At 42.0% G+C, this 20,068-nt stretch overlaps 1 protein-coding gene across 1 annotated transcript in view; it reads left to right on the top strand.

Annotated features, from left to right (window-relative positions):
• The first annotated feature begins 513 nt into the window (after positions 1 to 513).
• The window catches only part of LOC131817381 (zinc finger protein 577-like), a 30,383-nt gene continuing 10,828 nt past the window's right edge, over positions 514 to 20,068 (top strand). Inside the window, exons 1-4 of the mRNA XM_059150668.1 lie at positions 514 to 824; positions 14,312 to 14,417; positions 14,507 to 14,579; positions 16,053 to 16,133. Of these exons, the coding sequence (XP_059006651.1) occupies positions 14,571 to 14,579; positions 16,053 to 16,133 (90 nt within the window). The 5' untranslated portion in view covers positions 514 to 824; positions 14,312 to 14,417; positions 14,507 to 14,570. The remainder of the gene's footprint in view (positions 825 to 14,311; positions 14,418 to 14,506; positions 14,580 to 16,052; positions 16,134 to 20,068) is intronic.

The raw sequence follows: 20,068 nt of genomic DNA on the forward strand, positions 1-20,068 counted from the left end.
TTCAGCACATATACGGATAAAGGTTAGAAACGTGCAATTCAACACGTACCCTCTACTGTACACTACCTGAACGGTGACTGGCCAGAATGTATGGTTGGTTTTAAAGGATTGGCTACCTATGTGTAGGCCTTCCTGTAATGCTTTGAAATTACTGGCTAGAAAAGTGAGGGCTCTGATGTAATGGACTGTAAAATTCTATATTAAGGCATTCCTGAAACAGATCGGGGCTCTCAGGCACTGACCCATCCTGGTCAAGTGTCCCTGGGAGTCCGAGCATGCCCGAATAAAATCCTCTTGCTTATTGCATCCAGTGGTCTGTGAGTGCGTCCTTGGGTGCGGGTCCTCTAGGGTCTTTCAAACTGAAAGCTCCTTAAAGCCCGCGACCATCTCGGCGGATCCTGAGGAGAGACGTGGCAGGCCTGAGTTTCTCAGGAGCTAAGCAGTATATGCACCGCCTCCGGTGGTCCAAAGGCTAAAAGTGGTCCGGAAATAAAGCGTTTTCAATAGCTTCTCGCCGTCTAGAGCCTTCCAGAGAAAGGCGCAAAGCGAGAACACGCCCGCCTCGGAGGACTCTGCGGGGAAACCGCCGCTCTCTGCAAACAGCCTGGCGTCCGCACTGCAATATGACGTCACAGAGGCCGAGCCTAGGGCCAGTTTCAGGATCTCCGGGACCACGCCCGTTGGCCCTCCTCGGCCGCCATCTCGGTGCTTCTGAGGGTCTGTCAGTAGCTGAAGAGGGCCTCGGGGGCCGTAGACACGGAGGGAAAGTGTTTGAAGTGGTACGGTGATCTGTGTCCAGCGGTGAAGATCGAGGCTATCGCCAGGTCAGTGTCGGTTCTGGGAGTGTTTGGGGGCCAGGGAGAGCGCGTTGGGTTTTGGATTTTTTTTTGGTTTTTGTTTTGTTTGTTTTTGTTCCGGAGCGGAAGGATCATTTGGGCGTTCCCTGGGGGCGGGGGGAGCTTGTGAGGTTCTGTGTTGAGACGAGAACTTGGGGAGAGTAGCGGTTTGGGGTGTCTGGTGGGGGGAAGCGGAGGTCGTGTCCGTGTTGGGGTGGGCGTTTGGGGAGTTCGGTTGTTGATGCTGAGCACATCCTTAAAGAGTGGGTTTCTGGCCTCTTGCGCCCATGTTTACTGTATATTCTCTCTCTCTCTCTCTCTCTCTCTCTTTTTAAGATTTTATTTATTTATTTATTTTTAAGATTTTATTTATTTGACAGACAGAGATCACAAGTAGACAGAGAGGCAGGCAGAGAAAGAGGAGGAAGCCCGCTCCCTGAGGAGCAGAGAGCCCGATGCGGGGCTCGATCCCAGAACCCTGGGATCATGACCTGAGCCGAAGGCAGAGGCTTTAACCCACTGAGCCACCCAGGCGCCCCAAGATTTTATTTATTTATTTGGCAGAGAGCGCAAGTAGGCAGAGAGGCAGGCAGAGCAGAGAGCCCCATGCGGGGCTCAATCTCTGGACTCTGGGATCATGACCTGAGCCAAAGGCAGAGGCTTTAACCCACTGAGCCACCCAGATGCCCCTACTGTATATTCTTGCAGAAGATGTGTTTCATTTTTATTTCCGACAGATGTAATTATTCTTAAGTAGTGCTCAAATTCCCAAATAGTCCGGAAAGTAACTCTTGTTAAATTTTGGTGTATTTCAGTTTTAATGTTAGGATCAGTTGTGTAGGTACTGGTATAATGTTATACATTTTGATTCTGATATCCTATCAGCTATTTCCATATTACTAACGCTTTGGAAGTTTTCGGTTTTTTTTTGTTTTAACTATTGCAGTTCTATTGTGTGGATGCTTTTATTTTGGGGTAAAACTGATGTGGGTATAGGTCCAACACTTTCAGGAACATGTGGTGGATTTCCTTTAACACAAATGTTTGGTTTCCTTGACCAACCGTGGTGGTGATTTTTCACATGTGTTTTAGACATATCTATTTATGTTTATTCCTAGATAGTTTATACTGTTGTAAGCGTAAGTGGTGTGGTTTTATTTTCCGTATGACCTCACCCCCCTTTTTTTGTTTCTTCTAATTTTATATAATGCACAAAAGCAAAAATTTGAAAGACGTACTTATTTTGTCCCCTCAGTCTACGGTTAATGTTACTGCCACTAGGTTATACACTGATTCCTTTATATTTTCTAGTTGAGTATTTTTGTTATCTGCAAATAATTTTGGCCAAGTGGCAAGTGTATGAACTGTGGAGTAAGAAGAATCTGCTTCTGCCTCTGACTTGGGTAGGTTAATATCTGAGTCAGTTGTTTTATTTGTGAAAAAAGCTATCATACTTAATAGAGTTGTTATGAAGATTAAACTAGCAAATGTTCTTTAAGTACGAAGTGTAATGCCTGGCACCTAGTATAGTCTGAATAAATGGTAACTATGATTTATCAAGTTTTTGTTCCTCTTTCTCAAAGATTTTCCACCCTACCTTTATTGAGATGTAATTGACATACAACATTCTGTAAGTTTAAGGTGTACAATGTGTTGATATAATACACTTACATATTGCAAAATAGTTATTGCCATAGGTTAGGTAACACTTGCATCATGTCACATAGTTACCATTTCTTTTATGTGGTGAAAACATTTAAGATCCACTCTTCTAGCTTTCAGTTATATAAAACAGTCTTTACAGTAATCACCATGCTGTACAATGTAGCCCCTCAAATAATTTTAAAATTACTTTCATTTATATTTTTTCCTCTCTATTTAATATTTGATTTATAGATTACTAGATTTCCTGGTGTCTTCTTTTCCTGGAAGAAACCATACTTGTCCATAGTGATTTGTTCTTTTAATATGGTTCCATTTGCTGATATTTTATTTAATATTTTTGCATCCAGAAATAAAAAGCTGTCTTGGATTTTCTTCAGAATAATCAGTGGTGAAGGGAGCTGAGTGGTGGTATAGATAATACAAAATTATTATTATTTTTTAAATAATAAAATTAATTAAAATTATTACTATTTTTATTTATATTTTTAAATTTTATTTATTTGACAGAGAGAGAGACAGTGAGAAAGGGAACACTAGCAGAGGGAGTGGGTGAGGGAAAAGTAGGCTTCCTACTGATCAGGGAGCCCAATACAGAACTGGATCCCATGACCTGAGCCAGAGGCAGGCACTTAACCAACTGAGCCACCCAGGCACTCCGATAATACAAAATTAGATTTGATGCTTTGGTTTCTCTTCAGGTCGTATAAATCTTCCGCCTTTTACAAAATTAGATTTGAGTTGATAATTATTGAAGGCACATAATGGATATAAGGTGTTTGATTATACTTTCCTTCCTTCCTTCCTGAAAGTGCACACTTGGGCAGAGGCAGAGGGACAGAGAATCTCAAGCAGGCTCCACACCCAGCAAGGAGCCTGATGCAGGGCTCAATCCAACGACCCTGACCCTGAGACCATGACCTGAGGCAAAATCAGGAGTTGGATGCTTAACTGTCTGAGCCACCCAGGCACCCCTCCTCATTCTTTGTACATAGGGTTTTATTACACTGTTTCTTCTTCTTTGGCTTGAACTTTTTCATAATAAAATTAAAATTTTTTTTATTCTACATTTGTAAGTGGAACTGATCTGTATTTTTCTTTAAGAGTATTTTTCATGTATAACACTTAAAATGAAAAAATAGGATATTGTAGCACCCTAGGAGCCCCATTTCATCATAATCTTCTCCCTTCTCTCCAGAGGTAATTATTATCCTAAAAACATCGTGTTAAGTTTGCCTGGCTGTTAACTTTATACAAATGGAGGGGTGCCAGGTGGCTTCGGTCAGTTAGTTAATCGTCCAGCTCTTGATTTCATGATCTTGGTCCTGGGATTGAGCCCATCATCGTTGGGCTCCCTAGACCGTGGGGAGCCTGCTTCTACCTCTCCATCTGCTGCTCCCCCTGCTTGTGCTCACTCTCTGTCTCTCTCTCAAATAAATAAAATCTTAAAAAAAAAACAACTTGATACAAATGGAATCATAGGGTATATGTCCTTTGGTGTCTGGCTTCGTTTGCTCAATATTTTGTTGTGAAATTCATCCGAGTTGTTGGATATAGCAGTAGTTCATTTTTTCTCATTGCTGTATGGTATTCTTTGGTGTGATTATACCCCAATTTATTTATGCATTCCACTACCTAGTATGGTCTGGATAAATGGTAACTATGATTAGATGTTTGGTTGTTACTGGCTTGTATCTATTATAAATTAAACAATGCTGATAGAAACATTTTTGTGCATGCATTTTGATGCATGAAAGTTCTGTTGGGTATATACTTAGTAGAATTCCTGAAGTGTAGGTTACACTAGATACAAGGAGAAATAACAAATGCCCAGTCATAATGGGAGTTTCTTAGCATATCTCACTCAGTAACAGAGAATAAGGAGACAAAAAGCTAGAAGGCTGTAGTTTAACTGTGGTGGGCAAAGTTTCTGTAAAGAGCAATGAGAGAGAAAATATTTTAGGCTCTGTAGGCCAGATAACCCTGCACCTGCTCAACTCCACCATTGTAAGATGAAAGTAGCATAGAGAATACATAAACAAATGAGTATGGCTGTGTTCCAGGAAAATGTCATTTACAAAAAAGGTCACCAGCCCACTATACTGCCAACCCCTGAACAATTAGAATAACATGATTAATAAACGTGACAAGTGTAAAACACTTCCCCACAATGAGTTTTCTCAAGTGCACATAAAACAGTTATAAAAATTTAGCATATGGTGAGCCATAAAGCCAGTCTAAACAAATTTCAAAGGATTGAAATCATACAGAATACTCTATCTGACTACAGTGGAATTAAATTTATAAAACAATACCAAAATGATAACTAGAAAGTCTCCCATTTTTTGGTAAGCATATCATACATGTCTATATAATCCATGATTCAAAAAAAATTATAGTGGAAATGTTTTGAATGGCATTTTATAATCTACATGTCAACTTTTGTTGAATTCAACTAAAGCTGTCAGTGGAGGGAATTTAGACACATATTAGAAATGCATATATTAGGGGCGCCTGGGTGGCTCAGTGGGTTAAGCCTCTGCCTTCGGCTCAGGTCATGATCTCAGGGTCCTGGGATCGAGTCCCGCATCGGGCTCTCTGCTCAGCGGGGAGCCTGCTTCCCTCTCTCTCTCTCTCTGCCTGCCTCTCTACCTGCTGTGATCTCTCTCTCTGTCAAATAAATAAATAAAATCTTTAAAAAAAAAAAAAAAGAAATGCATATATTAGACAAACCATAAGTGACTTTTAATCTCACAAAACAAACTGAGGGTTACTGGGGGGAGGGGGGTTGGGAGAAAGGGGGTGGGATTATGGACATTGGGGAGGGTATGTGCTTTGGTGAGTGCTGTGAAGTGTGTAAACCTGGCGATTCACAGGCCTGTACCCCAGGGGATAAAAATATATTATATGTTTATTAAAAAATTAAAAATAAATAAATAAATAAATAAAAAAGAAATGCATATATTAGAGGGGCGCCTGGGTGGCTCAGGCATTTACACACACACACGCACACACACACAGTAATTTTATTCAGCCAGAAGAAAAAAGGAAACCTTGCCATTTGCAACATGGATGGACCTTGAGTGCATTATGTTACATGAAATAAATCAGAGAAAGACAAATTCTGTATGATCTCACTTATATATAGGGAATTTTTAAAAATGGAACAAAATGAAAAAAACAAGTTCATAGGTAAAGTGAAGAGGTTGGTGGTTGCTAGATGCTGGGGGTGGGTGGTGCAATGGGTGAAAGGGATCAAAAGACGTAAACTTCCAGCTATAGAATAAATAAGTCATAGGGATGTAATGTACAGAATGGTGATTATAATTAATAATACTATATTATATATTTGAAGTTTTATAACTATATGGTGATAAATGTTAACTAGACGTATCACAGTGACCATTTCATAATGTATACAGATACTGAATTGTTACATTGTACACCTGAAACTAATATTTGCCAGTTATACCAAAAATAATTATATCAACAGATAGTAATCATATATAGAAAGGAAAAGAGAGAATCTCAAGCAGACTCCCAGCTGAGTGCAGAGGCCAACTTGGGGCTCAATCTCACAACCCCGAGATCATGACCTGAGCCAAAATCAAGAGTCAGGTTCCCAACTGACTGAGGCACCCAGGTGCCCCTAAAACCCAGCTGCTCAGAAGTACAAGTGGCAACATGGGAATTGTGACTGGTATCTGAAATGTGGTTTTGCAAAACTGAGCCTTAAGCTGTGGGATCTGCATGAATTCCTGGTAGTTAGTGTCAAAACTGAGTTGAATTTTAGTATATGTGCTGCCGAAGCGAGCACTGAGTTGAATTTTAGGACACCCAGTTGGTGTTCAGGGAGTTGGGAGAATTGGCTGGTGTGGGGATGAACTCCCATACATTTGAAGTCAATAGTGTTGGGAGAAAAAGCTTGCTGATAAAACAAGAACAAAATAAAATCCTACAAACCTCTTGTAAAAGGGAGCACCTGAGTGGCTCAGTGGATTGGGGCTTTGCCTTCAGCTCAGGTCATGATCTCAGGGTCCTGGGATCGAGCCCCGCATTGGGGCTCTCTGCTCAGCAGGGAGCCTGCTTCTCCCTCTCTCTCTGCCTACTTTGATCTCTGTCTGTCAAATAAATAAATAAAATCTTTAAAAAACTCTTGTAAAAGGATGTGAAAGACCCGCGGATCCCCTTACCCAAGAATCCAACACTGCCACTGGATGCAATCAGCAAGAGGTTCTTTATTGTTAAGCAGGCGCCTGCGGGTGGTCAGCAGCTCCTGCTAGCTGAGCACACCCGGCTGGGGTGGTGCCGGGTTTTTATAGACAGGTACAAACAAGTTTTGGGTGGGGCGCAACTGATTGGTTGACAGTTAGAACTTTTGAAAAAGGCATAAGTGGACTTTGCTGATTGGCTTTGGGGACCCGCTCGCTCGAAGAGAGAAGCGGGAAGGGGGAACAAGCTGATTGGTTCTGAGGGCCCGCGCGCGGGAGGAGAGAGGCAGGGAGGGGGAACAAGAAGGGGGAAGGTAGGAATGCCATCATGGCGTCTTCTATTATTTCTATAAGCCAAGCAGTTACAGAAGGGCAAAAGAGCAATTAATAACCTAATTTATGCCTAAAAGCCAGCGGTTCACAGAAAAGGAAACAAGCGGTTAGTTATCCTATCTATCTTCTAGGGGAGGGGTCTTTCATTCCCCCCTTTTTCTTTATCATGGATAGAATCTTCTATCCATTCGTCTTGTTCTTGCATGTCCTGCCCTTGCATTGAGCTAGTCCGGGGCTCTGTTTGAGGAGTTGGTATCGCTGTGTCAGTACCATAGTCTGAACAACAGACAGGCGATCTTTAATGAACTGTACTAACCTGTTTAAGACACAAGGACCAAAAGTTAGAATTAATAACAGAATGATGAGAGGGCCCGTTATAGATGACAACAAAGTAGTAAGCCAAGGCAATCTGTTGAACCAGTTTTCGCGGTGGAGAAGGGTGAAGAGGGGGTGCAAGGCATCAGCCCCTTCTCCATCCTCAGCCAGCCTCCTGCTCCTTCATCATTTCCCCCTGAACAATTTTGACTCTTAAATCTTTAAGGTGGTTGAAGGTGGAAGGTCTCATCTTCTGTAACTTCTTCCTGCTGAATAGGGGCATAGAGCTGTCCCTACCTACTGGGGTCAATATTGATCAGTGGAGGAATGTATAGGGGAGTTACGAAAGGCGGAGGCAGCCGAATCCAGCGCTGACAGTGAAGAGGCGTCCTCTCACGTGACAAGGATCGTCTGTCATGGTGAAGTCATTGCAGCAATGGAGTCTCGGCACCAAGTAGAGAAACATTGAACAAAGCAACATATTAAGGTTAATGAGGCGATAAAAATAAGAAGCCCGAGAAGGAGATTTGGCCATAGTCCTCCTTCAAACCAGGAACTTAACCAATCACTAAGAGAGGGACCTTGTAGAGCCTTAATCTGGGCATTTATATCCTTTATTAGTCCTGTGATATTTTTGTGATAGTCTGGGATGTATATACAACATTCTGTCTTGATAATTGCACATGTGCCACCCTGGGCTGCTGTCAGGACATCTAAAGCCATCCTATTTTGTAGGACTGCCTTGCGTATTTGTGAGACTTTGGTATTAAGGAGGGAGATGCCATTTAATGGATCATTGAGTGCCTTTGTAGTATATTTATTAAGGGCTTCTACATGCCACATGACATCCTCTAGTCCCGCAGATGTCATTCATATTTTAACAGGGGCATCTTAAATCTGGCCAGATAGAGTAAGCAAGATCAATAACCTTTTTTGCTCTATAGAGAAAGAAGTACAGTGGTCAGGTTCAGGCATACAGGTAACTAGGTTTAAAGTTTGACAAGTTTTAAGTATTAATTCTGGCATATCTAAAAGTATAGTCCAATACTTAATTAGTTGGTTTCTATTATCCATTGATTGCCTTTGAATTCTAAAACAAATCTGGACCTGATGTGAAGTCATTACAGTCAGGGACTGTTTTATAGTGAGCTTTGAGGCTCTTTTTATGAGGAGGGCTGTTCTATGCTTAGCTACAGCATCTGTTTGCGATTGCACCTCAACAGAGGTGGCCTCTAGGATAAATATGACTAAGGGATGAAACCAATAAGACGACCTTTGAGTGGTCCAGCCTTAACAATATCCTGATTACAGAGGATCACTGGCAAGTGAGAAAACTTGTCAAGAGATAAGGGGAGTCCCCCATGGATCATCCAATCCACTCATAAAGAAAGTGGGGTCATCCATTATCTCCACAAGTCCATAGTTAATCCTATGGAGTGTGGTATGGTGGTTTTTAGGCAATTTCATTATCCCAGCCACACATAAGGTGTTAGTTAAGTTATACAATTGTAGGGGAATCAATCCCATTTTCCAGTTGTTTAATCATGTGCTGTGGGGTCTGCTAATATCCCCACAAAATAATAAGATCGACTAAAGAAGCTATTGTGCAACTTCTCTGAAGTTTACCTCAAATTGTTTAGCTTAGGTAAACATTTAAAGACAATCAAATCTAGAATTTAACATCCATAAAGGTGTGTTACTAAAACAATTTTTCTCTCTAAAATAACCCTCATTTCCAGAGATAGCCAAATCAGGACTAATTCACTTGTGAAACAAGTCCAGTTTTAACAAACTTGGCCTAATTATTTACATAAGCTCAGCAAGAACAGTGACTGTGATCAATAGATCTTTTAGAATCTGCTTTGCTGGAACTTTGTATAAGGAATCTCTAGGTTGAACTTTTAGTAGCCTCTCCGGGCCAGAAGCCAAGCCCTGTACTTGCCATGAGGCATGCCTGCAATACCTTTGGGCGAATTCCTCTTCCCGAGACTGCACCTACCAAGGAGTGACATTCTTTACTCACCTGGTGGGGCTGCTGGGAACTCTGTAAGCAAGGTATCAGGCCAACAGTCCCAAGGGGCTTTATGGCTCCAGGTTTCATAAAGTCAACCTTAGTTCCTTAAAGCTGTCTGGTCATATCTGAGTCTATTCAAATATGACATCCCAGTCAAAGCCTTGGTAAAATAACCCGTGTTTCCAATTCTTTCCTGTTAAAGGAGAACAGATTTTTATTGAACTTATGCAAATGACTGATTGCCATGGAAGAATGAATACTTACTGAGACCTTTTGGTGTCAGAGGGTTCAGATAGAGAGAAAAGCTTGAATGCTTTGAGCACTTTCACATCTCTATAAGTTACAGATAACTAGGAGGGAGTATCCCTAGTCTGTAAGAGCAAACATTAGAGAGAACCAGCAATGTTTAAAGTAAGACAAAACATTAAGAGACACAACACTATAATCTTTTAGTTCATTTAGTCCCATGTTACTAATTCTGGTGAATGCGGCTTTAGTCCGTTTTGGAAATTCTTACCCATTTCAGTTTTAGGATTTTCAAGTATATCAAATATCTGTATTTGTCCTGAAAGTCCTTTATAGGAATCTCCTTGAAGATAAAACTCATTTTACCAGAGAATTAAAACAATTATAAATTACAAAAACTCAGAATAGATATGGTTAGAGCTAAAGAGACATGGGAGTTTACAATTTAGCTGCAAGGAAATCAGGTTATTTCTGTGACACATAACATTTCCATAATTACAGTATCAAGCGGTGATCTCTCAAAACGTTAAAACTTTAGGAAGTGCGTAGAATCTCTAGAATAGTTATAGTATTTTCCCAAATGTAATCCAAGGTTTATCATTGGTTTCGTAGTACTTCATGAGCAACTTCACATACCAAGGAAAAGCCTGAGTTAAAGAGATTTACAATTTAAATCTTGTCAACATTTGCTAAAATCTTAGAAAGTTTTAAAGCACATGCCTAAATATAATTAGGGATGTTAAACACCTGATAAACAAAACATAGAAACTGGTTTTTCTGGGCAGGCAAAGAGAAAACCATTTACATTTTCTTAACAGATCAATTGATCTAAGAAAACATTGTCCTTTTGAACAGAGAATTTCAGTCTTGTACCAATGTACCTTTAAAACCCATTCATTTCAATCTTAATCCATTCTTGACCATAGCTAAAATTCCTTTTCTGAAGATTTCCCTTCACAACCCTTCTACAACTTTCCTTTGCATTCAGGTTTTGTCCCAAGTCATTTCTTTCTAAACAACCATCTCATTTAAGACAAAATTACCTTCCCTTACCTTCAACAAAATGTATTCCCATTCCTTAAATCTTTCTTACATATCTCCTACTTTCCTACATACAGAGTTTCCCTTTATTTCCATCAGTCTTAGTTACACTAAGCAGAACTTTGTATTCTTAGAAACACCTTTAGTTATTAACCAATTGTGAACTGTTACAACAGAATTCTTCAGGTGGCAATTTATGAATCAGTTAAGTGGCAAACAAGTTTACCAGCAGATTTAAATACTCTTAGTTTCTTTGCAGTAAGTAAAAAAGCACAAACCTACATCCAGTAATTAATGACTTAGCATTTTATCCTGTTTGGTTAAGACCTAGATGTCCACAATTTAATTCCACTTGTCATCCAAGCAAAACTTTAAAACTTTCAGGTTACTAAAGACTTTGAAAGCTACTTCAGCAATTACCCATTAGAACTTTGAGAGACAATTAGCCATCAGTTTAGTCATTTCTTTGCTAACAAATTTTAATAAATAACATGAGCTTATTTGACCTTTAGTAAACTTCGATAGAATAAAGCTTCACATTTACTGCTGTTAACTTCAAAGATGCATCTATCTTAATTAAAGCAACAAACTTAACTTAGTTCCAATACTGATTTGCATTCCACCTGGGCCCACTCCAATTTGAATGTTTACCTGAGACATGCGTGGGAAGATCTGGAGTGAGTGTGTTAGGTCCAGGGGGTACTCTTCTTGCTCCTTGACAGTGAAGAGAGAAGGAGCCGTGGTGCATGATCTAGAGGCTAGTCATGCAGGTTGCACGCGCATTGGTACAGAAACAGAAGGGGAAAACAGAGGAAACAAAGTGCTGCCAGGAGGCAGAGAAAAGATTCCCGGCTTCAGAGCTCATAAGCCCCAACAGAGGAGCAGACGCCATGCTTTCCCACCAGCAAGGGGGGAGGGGTTAGGCAGTCCAAGTCAGGCCAGAGAACACAAGGAAACTTCCCCGAAACAAAGAGAGTTTCGGCAGCTGCTTGGGAATATTCCTTATAGTCTCTGTCTCGAGTTAGACCAACCCCAGTTGGCTCCAGTAATAGCCATTTACATGGGAAGTGAGTGAGGGAGAAGCCCCCCACATCTATTAGGAGAAACAGAGAGAAATAAAGCCAGAGTCCCCTTAAACAGAATGTAACCTTCATGACCAGTACAAGGAACATATATCCACATTTAAAGACATAACATGGAGACATACAAGAAGACATACATTGTTGGCCTCCATTCGGAGTCAAAGAAAACACCAAGGACAATAAGTAAGACACACAACACAATTAACAAGAAGGACACTGCGCGATTTCGGTACAAAACCGAAAGTACAAATTCAACCGGCCCAGGGGAACCACGAGGTCTCCCTGTGGCGGACAGAACCAGCCCAGGGGAACCAAGAGGCTCCTCCGTGGCGGACAGAACCAACCCAGGGGAACCAAGAGGCTCCTCCGTGGCGGACAGAACCAGCCCAGGGGAACCAAGAGGCTCCTCCGTGGCGGACAGAGAAATGTACTTGTGGGGCCCCGAAAAAGCGGGCCCCCTTGATCCCTGGGGCGTCCCCCAGGGTGGCAGGGGAGAAGTCCGAGTTCGTCAACTCCTTCTCAAGCTGCCTACAGAATACAGAGCAACAACGCGCGCTGTCGTACAGTCCTATACTACCGAAGCATAGGCAAAACAGAGGCCTACAAACGAGAACACGAGACTGGATACAAACGAGAACATGAGACAGGAGACAAGAATGCTGGCCAGCTTACCTCCCGGTGGGAGTCAGTTGGATCCGTGGGCAGGAGTCCGATGATCTCGGTGGGACCTCCAAATGAAAGACCCGCGGATCCCCTTACCCAAGAATCGCCTAAAAGCCAGCGGTTCACAGAAAAGGAAACAAGCGGTTAGTTATCCTATCTATCTTCTAGGGGAGGGGTCTTTCAGATGCATCAGGTGTAAAACCATTTGCATAAACTTCTTAAATGCACGCAGAAATAGAATATATATTGTTACGTTATTCACCAGTTTATTATAAGAGATACAAATGAACAGCCAGATGAAGAGGTATATAGGGTGAGGTCCAGAAGGGTCCTGAGCACAGGAACTTGTCTATATGGAGTTGGGGTGCCCCACCCTCTTGGCACCTCAAAGTGTTCAACTCAGAAGCTCTCCAAACTGTGTAATTTAGGAGGTTTTGTTGATTATATTGGCATGATTATATAGCCGACTGATGATTAAACTCAGTCTCCAGGGCGCCTGGGTGGCTCAGTGGGTTAAGCCGCTGCCTTCGGCTCAGGTCATGATCTCAGGGTGCTGGGATCGAGTCCCGCATCGGGCTCTCTGCTCAGCAGGGAGCCTGTTTCCCTTCCTCTCTCTCTGCCTGCCTCTCTGCCTACTTGTGATCTCTCTCTGTCATAAATAAATAAAATCTTTAAAAAAATAAAAATAAAATAAACTTAGTCTCCAGCCCCTCTCCACTTTGCAGAGTTCCAGGGCATGAGGCTGAAAGTTCTAACCCTCTCATTGCCGCTTCCAGTTGGCGACGAGAGAAGAATTAGGCACAAACAAGTCAGCTGCAAAAGACTGGGAGCAGGGGACAACAGTCGAAAAGGACTGCTGCCACGAGCAACTCCACAGTCTCACTTTTATTAGATAGAAAACAATAGCCAACAGAAGGATTGATGAAAGTCAAAAGTTAGTCACCTCTTGCAGGCAAGCAAGGTGGAGGGTAATGTTTATAGTTAACCAAGCACATTCAAAGGACTCATCTAACTAACAACGAGCACTTCTGGGAAGAGAAAGGAGCGATCACGAAAAGGGGAAGCAGGCGGATTTCGTTCCACCCTGAGCTGACCAGGAGTTCCCGGGTGCTCTGCTTCCCTGAAGCAGGCGGCGTTCCGCCCTGAGCGGGCCAGGCGTTCCTGGCTGCCCGGCTTCTGTGAAGGGGCGGCGTTCACTGCCCTCAGCGAGCCTGGCATCCCCAGATGCCCAGCTTCTGTGCGAGCCGCGCATCCCCTGCTGCCCAGCTTCACAGTCGTACATCGTCCTTCTCCCCAAAGACCTGTTGTCAGTATCAGTATTTTTTAAGGCCATGTCTAAATGTGCTTGGCAACTAGTAAAATCCTCCAGGGGTTACAGTTTAAGTAACAAATTGTTCCAAGGGGCAGCAGCATCTCATCATGCCTTGCTCTTTTGGGGGACCACTCCCTATCCTGAAGATGTCCGTGGACCCCCAGTTACCAATAATCTCATTGGCATATCAAAGCTACTCTTGTCACTCCAGAGATTCCAAGCATTTTAGGAGCTGTGTGCCAGAAACCTGGGACAAACACCAAATACTTGTTTCCCATTGTACCATAATGAGTCTAAGGAAGTAGCCACTCCATTCCTAGGCTATTATAGGTTTGTAACAAAAGGAATACTGAATTTTATGAGCTACTTTTTTAATACTGCTTTAGGCTTTTCTCTTCTAACCTACTTATTTTGTTGGCTACTGTTGGCTGCCATCCTGACATCCATGCCCCTTTTGTTAAGAAAAATTCCTATTTTATTTAGACAGCTCTCCATCTAGGAACTTCACTTTAACCTCAGTTCATTATAAAATGCAGATTAGTCCTACTAATCAGGGTATTTCCATTGCCATTTTTTGTTTCATTGCTATGTTGCAGGCACGGACCTTTGATGCAGCTCTGATCTGTTAAGTATGAGGAAATGTCTGCCAAGGAGTTTCTGGGAAATGGTTGAGTCCTTGATCACCAATCCTAGAGATCTCAGGTGTAAATTCATTCATGTCTTACCCCCTCTTCTACCTCCCTCCTGCCCCTGTAGAGTTCCACATTTGAGTTGTATATCATTCTTTTTAGGCTGGCACTGCAGGGAGACTAGACTGAAGGGCCAAGATGAGACAAAGCATTGTCCGGATTAGACATGAGGCTGGTAGGTATCCTTGTTCACTGCGTTCAGCAGTTGGTCAGAGAATGGGTCAGAGATGAGCTCTCTGGGTATGGAGGATTCAGGAGAGCAAGAGAGTCTTTGAGAATAATTGGCTGCCTTCCAGGGTGAAGCAAGATACAAATTGACTTCATGGTGTTGGTGTCCTCAGAGTATGAGTTTCTAGCATGGCTCCAGGGCTTGACCCTTGGGGAGACTGATCTGACGTGCTGCTGCTAAGGCAGGGATGGCTCTGCCTTTGCATTCCAGCTAGTGTGGAAGTTGCTGGCTGGATGTACATAGAAAATATTACAAGAACTGGTACCAGGGGTTCTGTTTTTGCAGCTATGACCATGCCATAATATCATGTGCTAGGGAGTAAAGTTCTTTTTTTTTTTTTTTCTTTTTTAAGATTGTATTTATTTGGGGGAAAAAAAAAAATTGTATTTATTTGAGAGAGAGAAAACACAGCGGAGGGAGTCGCAGAGAGAGAGAAGTAGACTCTCCCCTGAGCAGGGAGCCCGATGATGCTGGGCTCTATCCCAAAACACTGAGACGACCTGAGCTGTAATCAAGAGTCAGACACTTAACTGACTAAGCCACCCAGGTGCCCCAGGGAGTAAAATTACTAAAGTGCACAAGAAAGAAAAAAAATTGAGACTGTTGGAAGAGAAATATGTCATACGGAGAGAGGCAGATGGGGATTCAGATTCCCACATTGTTACTTAGGGAGGATGTTAACATGGCCAACACACTTCACCTGATCAAGCCTCAGCTTACTTATGTTTAAAATGGAGATCATGGTTACGTTATAGAGTAGTGTTGAGGATTAAATAAGATGATGCTCATGTTTTTTTTTTTTTTTATTTAAAAATGTTTATTTATTTATTTGACAGAGATCACAAGTAGGCAGAGAGGCAGGCAGAGAGAGAGGAGGAAGCAGGCACCCCACTGAGCAGAGAGCCCGATGCGGGGCTCCATCCCAGGACCCTGAGATCATGACCTGAGCTGAAGGCAGCGGCTTTAACCCACTGAGCCACCCAGGCGCCCCAATGCTCATGATTTTTTACTACCTCGATCAGTGGGTTAAGCCTCTGCCTTTGGCTCAGGTCGAGATCTGAGGGCCTCGCATCAGGCTGTCTGCTCAGCAGGGGGCCTGCCCCCACCCCCGTCCCCCCCCCCCCCCCCCCCCGCGCTTGGCTCTCTGCCTACTTGTGATCTCTCTCTGTGAAATAAATAAATAAAATCTTTAAAAAAGAGGACATGTTGGAGGCTTTTGTTAGAGTAAGTCTACATGGCAAGAGAAAGCTGGGGTCCCAGGTGCATATCCTCTTACAGTTGAATTTGCTCTTGAATCCACAGATTCTAGTCTACAGGAATAAAATATTTTCAGTATTGAAAGAAGGTGGAGGTCCCACTCTTGGGAGATCATCATTTCTGGCAGCAGCCTGACCTAAGATATCTGACCATAACTTCCAGGCAGGCCCAGAGCAGACAGAAGACAGTATACCCTGCAGTTGGCTAGTCCTTTCTTCAGAACAGAACATGACCAAGGACTGGGTAAGGCTTACTTTGCCCATTTTTGTCCTATGTTTCCCAGTGGATTTGTGGAAGCTTCTAAAACAGTCTGGAGCACCTGGATGGCTTGGTCTGTTAAGTGTTTGCCTTTGGCTCGGATCATGATTCCAGAGTCCTGGGATCCAGCCCTGCATCGAGCTCCTTCCCCAGTGGGTACCCTGCTTCTCCCTCTGCCTGCTGCTTCCCTTGCTTGTACTCTCTCTGTGGAACAAGTAAATAAAATCTTTTTTAAAATGTCAAATAAAACACAGTCTGATAAGATTATTGTGGGGGCTGTTAGGGGAAGATCCACCCCCAACAGCGCCAGCATCTCCCCGGCAGACTGACCCATCCTCTGGCCCTCACAGGGGTTTTGCAGGTAAGGAACTATCATTCACATTTTACAGATGTGAAATTTTGCTCAGATATGTTAAGTATCAAATAAGGTCACAGCAAGGAGAATCTTGGCTGTTGGAACCTACCGCAAGACTTACCTTTTGGCTTCCTATTTATTCAGCCTACACTACGAATAGCCATAAGAATAAGAATAGGTAGTACAATTTTGAGGGAAAACAAGGGAGAATTCAGATCATGAACTCTACACTCCAATGTCGCGTCATTAACCAAACGTTAACAAAAATAAATGTAAAATCTCCACTGAGTTATGTGGTAGGAAAGATATGTGGAGCCAGAAAATAGGAGTTCTCTGAGATGTTGGTGTCCTCAGAGCGTTATTGTGAGAGTATTGAAAAGCTATTCCAGTGCTTGAAGTGGAACAATAATAGTATTATATTTGAGTTCAGAAAGCATAGAATTAGGAAATTGGTAAAGGGAATGGAGTAAAGGGGGTAATAGAAGCTTATGTTTGTAGCTTCAAATAGGAAAAGGAAAACTTGGGTTTTGACCTCAGTCTGGAAGATGAGTTAAGACAGTTACGTGGGTGGGGAGGATCCATTAGGAACTAGGGTTCGTGTGGGAACAATCACCCACGTCTTTATTTTAAATGATACACTCTTTTAAAAGCAAAATAATTGGTGGTGCCTGAGTGGCTCAGTTGGTTAAAATCTTCCAACTCTTGGTTTTGGCTCAGGTCGTCATCTCATAGGTTATGGGATCTGGGATGAGCCTCAGCAAGCTCCATCCTCAGCCGGCAATCTGCTTGAGGATTCTCTTTGCCCCTGATCTGCTGCCAGGCACTCTTTTTTTGTCTCTCAAATCAGTAACAAAACTTGGAAACAAGTTTTACTGTTCAGTAGGTGAGTGCATAAATAAACCGGGACACATCCCGGAGAGGGACTCCTGTGCAGTGTCAAAAAGAAGTAAATTATTTAGCTGTTACTTTCTTTTTCTTTTGTGTCTGAGGTACTTGGCACACCTCTTCAGAGAAGGAAGAGGTAGACCAGACGGAGTGGTAGGCGGCAAAGTAAAGTTTAATGAGCGATAATACATAGCTCCTAAAGAGGGAGGGGACCCAAAAGGGTTACCAGTTCGGAGATTAGATCTAGGAGTTTTTAGGAGCTTGTTGGGGGGCTGCGTTAATCTGATTAACCCGCCATGCATCTGTCACCCATTCAGGTTTTTGTCATCTACCTATCACGTGAGGAAGGGTGGTGGGCTCTTTCTAGAATGGTGTAAGATCCTTTTAAGGGTGGTGGTTTTTTTTTTTTTTTTTAAAGATTTTATTTATTTATTTGACAGAGTAAACTATGACATTGGAGCAATAATATTAGTATTTCAAATTATTTATGAAGCTCCTTACATACACCCATATTTTTCCCATATTTTTTAATTATAAGAAACTTAAAATATATACATAAGTAAAGAGAATAGGATAACAGATGCTCATAAGCAGTAATTCTCAATAGTCATCCACATGTGGCCAGTCTTATTTTATCTTCCAACTCTGGTTCTGCCTCTCCTCTCTTCACTTAGATAATGTTTACATAATATATTATTTGAAGACATATCACTTCAAAAAAAAAAAAACACAGTCTGATAAAATGAGACAGTGTATGTTGATAAAAATCAGGATCTGTCAGAAAATAAGTTTAGGCTATAATCTTAAAATCTGGGCAAGTTAGGAAGCAAGATACATGGGTCACAGTATTCATACAAAGCCCTTAAGGATGGAACCGAGATAAAAGTGTAAGATCTTGTGGGCTTCCTTACCTTTGAATTTGTGTCTCATTTTTGGCAGCTATAATAACAAGAAAAACATGAAAAGTTACATGATTTGTAGTGACCTTGAGGAGAAAATAAAGCAGTTCTTCAGGGAAAATAATTTCCTTGCCCTTAGTGCAATGAAAGATTGCACTTGATTGGACAGCATTCTTCAAAAGCAGTGCACCTGGACAGTAGAACCTTCTGGCAGTCCACACTTTACCCAGGAATAAAGCCTAAGTTATTTAATAGAATGAATGGGCTGCTTGACCTTTGAGTGATCCTCCATTAAGAAGAATTCTGCAATTTGGGTGCCTGGGTGGCTCAGTGGGTTAAGCCTCTGCCTTCAGCTCAGGTCATGATCTCAGGGTCCTGGGATCGAGGCCTGCATCGGGCTCTCTGCTCAGTGGGGAGCCCACTTCCCCCCACTTCTCTCTCTGCCTGGCTCTCTGCCTAATTGTGATATCTCTCTCTCTCTGTCAAATAAATAAATAGAATCTTAAAAAAAGAAGAAGAGGAATTAGTCTATCATTTGGCAGAAGACAGCTGAAAGTTCCACTCTTTGATAACAGCTCGGAGTACAGATAGTGGCAATGCTTCCTTTATACCTTCTTAACCACAGGTTTAGAGAATGAAGGCAGAGTCAATTATTCCTGGTCTGGCATTTGTATTTTTAATTATTAACATGATACATGGCTACATTTGCATGTAAAAGATTCAAACATAAAGAAGTATTTACACCAAAAGAGAATATCCACTTTCTCCTCTTCCTGTTCAACCCTGAAACCAAGAGGTAACAGATGTTAATAGTTTGGGTCTCCAGTCAATCTCTTTGTACAATTGACATGTGATAGTATATATTTTTATACATTTTTATATGCATAAATATGTGTACTTATACATGCATAATTATATATATTATTAAGATTTTTTACACTCTGGGATCATATTATATATATAACTTGGGGACTTGACTCTTTTTCATTTAAGAGAGTGCCTTGAAAATCATTGGCATCAATAGGTTTACATCTACCACATTGTCTTTTTTATTTTTATTTATTTTTATTTTTTTTTTTAAGATTTTATTTATTTATTTGACAGACAGAGATTACAAGTAAGCAGAGAGAGAGGAGGAAGCAGGCTCCCTGCTGAGCAGAGAGCCCGATGCGGGGCTCGATCCCAGGACACTGGGATCATGATCTGAGCCGAAGGCAGAGGCTTTAACCCACTGAGCCACCCAGGCGCCCCCACATTGTCTTTTTTAAAGATTTTATTTTTACATAATCTCTCTACATAACATGGTCACATGCTCTACTGACTGAGCCAGCCAGGCCAGGCACTCCTTACCAAATTGATTTTAATGTTTGTGTAGTAATGTTACAGCATGGAGGTACTGCAGTATATCCTCAACTGCTTTTTTTTTTTTTTTAAGGTTTTCCATTTTTTAGAGAGAAAGAGCACATGCACAATTGAAGCAGATGGTGGGGAGGGACAGAGGTAAAAGGAGAGAGAATCTTGAGCAGGCTCCATGCCCAGTGTGGAGCTGAACACAGGGCTGTCTCACAACCTGGAGATCATGACCTGAGCTGAAATCAAGAGTTGGATACCTAACCAACTGAGTTGCCCAGGCGCCCTCCCATCAATTTTTGATGGACATGTAGCTGTGGATAGTTTTTCCCTGTTATAAATAATGAAGTCTTCCTCCACATTGATTTGTCTCTGCAAATACTCTTTTTCAAATATTACTGTAGTACTCTTTTAGGCTAAGAAGAACTAAT

Source organism: Mustela lutreola, chromosome 16, assembly GCF_030435805.1.
Source record: "Mustela lutreola isolate mMusLut2 chromosome 16, mMusLut2.pri, whole genome shotgun sequence".
Taxonomy (NCBI): domain Eukaryota; kingdom Metazoa; phylum Chordata; class Mammalia; order Carnivora; family Mustelidae; genus Mustela; species Mustela lutreola.